The sequence below is a fragment of the Microtus ochrogaster genome, unplaced genomic scaffold (assembly GCF_000317375.1).
Source record: "Microtus ochrogaster isolate Prairie Vole_2 unplaced genomic scaffold, MicOch1.0 UNK889, whole genome shotgun sequence".
In the NCBI taxonomy this organism is placed as follows: Eukaryota; Metazoa; Chordata; class Mammalia; order Rodentia; family Cricetidae; genus Microtus; species Microtus ochrogaster.
Window position 1 is genome coordinate 2,950 of NW_004949987.1, and position 5,647 is coordinate 8,596.

At 34.6% G+C, this 5,647-nt stretch overlaps 1 protein-coding gene across 1 annotated transcript; it reads left to right on the plus strand.

Annotated features, from left to right (window-relative positions):
* The first annotated feature begins 397 nt into the window (after window positions 1-397).
* On the plus strand, window positions 398-1,339 carry LOC101993810 (olfactory receptor 8K5-like). Its single transcript, XM_005372292.2, has one exon. It carries the CDS (start codon window positions 398-400, stop codon window positions 1,337-1,339), a length of 942 nt encoding a protein of 313 aa, XP_005372349.1.
* The last annotated feature ends 4,308 nt before the right edge of the window (window positions 1,340-5,647 follow it).

Sequence of the window (5,647 nt, forward strand, 5' to 3'; positions counted from 1 at the left end):
AAAATTAAAAAAATATATAATAGTCAAAATTTATTTTCATCCTTTCAATTTCTCAATCTTCAAAGATAAACAAAATTCCATACACAAAATCAGACAAAATGAAGATTCATTCTAAAGACCCAAGCCCTTTGTGCAAAGTAACATTTGCATATTAATATCCAAGTTTTACATATGTATATGATTGAAATATAATGATATGGAAATTTTTATACAGCAGCATATGTCTTCTGAAAAAAAAATCATTTGCAAAGTAAAATAGTATATACATTTATATAAAAGATCATGTGCAAATTTTGTTTGTGAACAAGTATTTAGAAATAGCCATCCATCCTACAATTACAACTCAATAAAAGTTTAAAACAATGCTTGCTTCTTCCCAAGGACATAACTGGATGAAATGGGACAAAAGAATACAACTTCTCTACCTGAGTTCATCCTGATGGGAATCACAAGGAGCTCTGAGCTTCAACTCCCCTTGTTTGGAGTCTTCTTCATCATATATGCTGTAACCGTCGTAGGAAACCTCGGCATGATCATTCTGACTAAGCTGGACTCTCACCTACACACCCCGATGTACTTTTTCATCAGACACCTGGCTTTCATTGATCTTGGGAATTCCACGGCCATCTGCCCCAAGATGCTGGTGGATTTTCTTGTGGATCACAAAGCCATTTCTTTCTATGCATGTGCCATACAGTTGTCATTCTTCCTTATGTTCATCATCAGTGAATTCTTTATTTTGTCTGCCATGGCGTATGACCGCTATGTGGCCATCTGCAACCCTCTTCTCTACAATGTGATCGTGTCTCAGAGACTTTGCTATGTGCTTGTGGGCATGTCATACCTCTACAGCATCTTCCAGGCTCTGCTGTTCACCAGTAAGATTTTCAAACTCAGCTTCTGTGGCTCTAACGTCATCAACCATTTCTATTGTGATGATGTTTTCTTGCTACCTATGCTCTGCTCAAATTCTCAAGAAATACAGTTGTTGATCATTTTATTTTCAGCATTGAACTTGATCTCCTCTCTTCTGGTAGTCCTTGGATCTTACATTCTGATTCTGATAGCCATATGTCGAATGTATTCTGCAGAAGGCAGGAAAAAGGCTTTTTCTACCTGTGGTTCCCATCTGACAGTGGTTGTGGTGTTCTATGGCACTCTGCTCTTTATGTACTTGCAGCCTCAATCTACTCACCCCTTAGAAAATGACAAAATAGCCTCTGTGTTTTATACTTTAGTGATCCCCATGATTAACCCCTTGATCTACAGTTTAAGGAACAAGGAGGTAAAAAGTGCCTTCTACAGGGTATTAAAGAATCAATTTAAAATTAATACTTAATGTTCAGTACTATGTATCATAATAAATTATAAAAACATAAGTACTATTTTACAATATTCTTTTGTTTAATCATGTCACTAAGATAACTTAGATATTTATCACATTCTTAATATGTTATATCAGCACACATTTTTATTTATTTCTTTTTCTATCCATTTTTTAGAAGGCCTTTAACTTTTTTGAGATTTCCCATTCCCTCTTAAAAACCTGTCCACATAATTCTCCAGACTCTCCTTCAAATTTATTGCCTCTTTTAAACTAATTGCTATTGTATACACATATTTATTCATATATATACAAATATTCATAAATCTGGCCCTTTAAGTTTATGCCATGTTGCTTCTATCGTTGTGCAGGAAATCTTCTTTTTGTAATTTTAGTATGTTATCTATAAAATTCAAGCTAGACCTTAGCTCTTTGAAATGTTCATTATGCCTGACACTCTGCACCACACCTTGCATTTTCTTCACTGTCTGCCTCCAATTCTAGTAACTTTTGTGATATTATTTTGAATTGAATTCCCATATACATATGTGCATCATGTAATAATTTAATATTTCTGTTATGTATGTTATTTTAATTAGCAGATTTTCTATAAGATAATTATTATAAATTGAAGCTTCTACTTTCTATTTGAAAGTTGTATAATCATTCATTATGCAAATGTATAGATATACATTGCTTAAGTTAATATAGAAGGAGTTATCTCTATTAGATTATGATTTTTGAGACTGACATCATTTTCATGGCTGTGTACTCAAAAGAGGAATGCTAACTATGGTGTGCTTTTTAAATATAATATTTAATATTCTCTCTCCTGTATATCCACACTGGTTGCACCAATCTGCACATCTCTATGAGTCTAAATGAGTCTCCTCATTTCAATGAGAATATCATTATATCCCACTAAGAGGCTACCCCTCTGCTTACTAAGCCTTGTGATCTCATTTAAAGTATTGTTAAATCTTTTGTGTTAATGTTTTAATGATATTATCTTTTTAAACATTTATTGTTTAAAAATTTATTTTATTTTTGAGATTATAAATTTATTACAGAATTTCTTCATTCTCTTTCTTCTCTCAACACTCTCCCATATAAATGTTTAGAGTTTCTTTAAAATTCATTGCCTCTTTTTTCTTCATTAATGGGTATTTCATGCATATACCTGTATATCCCTAAATATAAACTATGTAATCTATATAATGCTACCTGTATGTATATTTTAATATAAGCATATAATATTTTGGGACATAATATTTAGTGTACTCCAATTAAATTCCTTCTAACTCCTTTCATACCTTGTCACTTTTCTTTCGGGAATTAATGCATGTTTTTCTAAACCCACTGAATCCTCTGAGTGCTGCTAGTATGTGCATATCAGTAGGACCATTAGTTTTCTATAAACACCAAAAATATTAGCAGGTAGCTGTACTTTCTTGCAGAATCTTTGTTGAACTTAGGGTGATTCAGGTTCCATAAAATATGTTTATAAGAATTCTCATTGATGTTTTTGTGAAATGCATTTAGTGTTATTGGCATAACTATATTTTAATTAGCACAGAAAGAACAGGTTTCATTAAGACATATTTATGCACAATTTGCTTTGATTCATCTTCTTCCCTTGTTGCCTCCTCTATTTTCCCACCTCTCTCCAGTGCAATCCTTCCCCACCCCTAGCAGTGTATTTGCTTTGCTAAAGTATTATAGATGCTATTACTTTCCTTAGCTCCTTTCCATAAACCACTCTCTTTTTGTCTCAGGTCCCACTTTCTAGTTTCTAGGCCTTCTCACACTTATATAAATTCACACATAAAATCAATAGCTACTATTTTATATAAGGTAGAAAATTCAATATTTGTCTAACTTATAGAAATTTTAATAATATAATAGCTAGTCTAGTAATTTCCCTCATACTTTAATAATTTCATTTTCCTTTTTGGATGAATAAGATTTGGATGTGTAAGTTTGCCATTATTTATTCAACTTATTAGCTTCTTGGAAGGTTATATTTCTTAATATTGCTAATTGTGCTGCCCTGAACATGGGTGTGAAAGTATCTTGGTGGCAAGCTATGAAGTCCTGAAAGAATTTTAAAGGCTTGCAATGCATCACTCTTTGAAATTTTGGTAGCATTCAAGTGTATAACAATTTGTTTTTTGTCTTTTTTCTGTTGGGTTGTTTTTAACTGCTATTTGTACCAGATTTTGATTTTGTATTTTGTTCTACTAATTTCAATGCTATTCTCTTCTGATTATGCATATATCCAGTTACTATAGCTATGTTTTATGTAATCCTTATAGGTGACATATTTCTGTGAATTTGCCTATAATTTCTTTTTATCATCTTTTTTATTTTATTGATTTTTATTGAGCTCTACATTTTTTTTCTGTTCCTCTTCCTTCCTTTTCCCTCCCCTTCAACCCTCTCCCAAGGTCCCCATGCTCCCAATTAACTCAGGAGATCTTGTCTTTTTCTACTTCCCATGTAGATTAGATCTATTTATGTCTCTCTTAGTGTCCTCATTGTTGTCTAAATTCTCTGGGATTGTGATTTGTAGGCTAGTTTTCTTAGCTTTATGGTTAAAAACCACATATGAGTGAGTGCATGTGATAATTATCTTTCTTTGTCTGGGTTACCTCACTCAAAATTATGTTTTCTAACTCCATCCATTTTCCTGCAAAATTCAACATGTCATTTTTTTTCTGTTGTGTAGTACTCCATTATGTAAATGTACCACATTTTCCTTATCCATTTTTCAGTCAAGGGGTATTTAAGTTGTTTCCAGGTTCTGGCTATGACAAACAAAGCTGCTATGAACATAGTTGAACACATGTCCTTATGGCAAGATTGAGCATCCTTTGGATATATACCCCAAAGTGGTATTACTGGGTCTTGAGGAAGGTTGTTTCCTAATTTTCTGAGAAATCTCCACACTGATATCCAAAGGGGCTATACCAGCTTGCATTCCCAGCAGAAATGCAGAAGTGTTCCCTTTTCCCCACAACCTCTCCAGCATAAGTTATCATCAGTATTTTTGATCTTGGCCATTCTTACAGGTGTAAGATGGAATCTAAGAGTTGTTTTATTTATTTATTTTTTACAGGATTATTTGTTCTTTTGATGACCAATTTCTTGAGTTTTTTTTTTTATATTTTGGAGATCAGACCTCTGTCTGATGTGGAGTTGGTGAAGATTTTTCCCATTTTGTATGCTGCCATTTTGTCATGTTGACCGTGTCCTTTGCTTTACATAAGCTTTTCAGTTTCAGGAGGTCCCATTTATTAGTTGTTTTTCTCAGCATCGGTGATACTGGATTATATTTAGGAGGCCGTCTCCTGTGACAATGAGTTCAAGTGTACTTCCCACATTCAACGTGGTCTGATTTATATTGAAGTCTTTGATCCCTTTGGACTTGAGTTTTGTGAATGGTGATAGATATGTATCTATGTTCATTCTTCTACATGTTGACATCCAGTTATGCCAGCACCATTTGTTAAATATGCTTTCTTTTTTCCACTTTATATTTTTTTGCTTCTTTGTCAAAAATCAGGCATTTGAAGGTGTGTAGATTAATACCTGGGTCTTCTATTCAGTTCCATTGGTTCTCAAGGCTGTTTTTATGACAATATCAGGCTGTTTTCCATACTGTAGTACGTAATAGTGCTTGAAGTCAGGGATTGTGATGCCTCCAGAAGTTCTTTATTGTACAGGGTTGTTTTGGCTATACTAGGTTTTTCGCTTTCAGTATAAATTTGAGTATTGTTCTTTTGATGTCTGTGAAGAATATTGCTGAGATTTTAATGTGAGATTTCCCTCTGTATACTGTGATTACCGTTGGTTAATAAAGGAACTGATTTGTGACTATAACAGAGCTTTAGGGAAACAGATAGGCTGGGAAAAATAAGCTGAATGCTGTGGAGGGATAAGTCCCGCCCCTAAGGGGGCATGTTTGCCTCGGGCTAATGTTTGCCTATAAATTTGGTGAGCATGCTCCCAGCCACTGCTTCTGTTTTCCTGGTCTCCACAGGAACGGTGGTTCTGTAAGTCTATTAAAGCTGTATATATATATTTTTACAATCTGTCTGCATTCATTTACGCCATTACATTTTGGCGTCCAACGTCTGGCTATTTTGCCCCCGACTCAAGCGGGTAGCCTGCTAGTTCATGACTCGGGCCCCAGTGCCAAGTACAAGACACACTCGGCCACACAGGCCCATTCTGCCTGCCTTGGCTAAGTTTGCAGCAGAACCCCACTGCCTGAATTAGCAGAAGCTCAAGTACCTGCGGTTTTGCAACAAAAGCCGCCAC

Coding starts and splice junctions, on each gene's coding strand:
- LOC101993810 (XM_005372292.2), top strand. CDS start 398: ATGGGACAAAAGAATACAACTTCTCTACCTGAGTTCATCCTGATGGGA.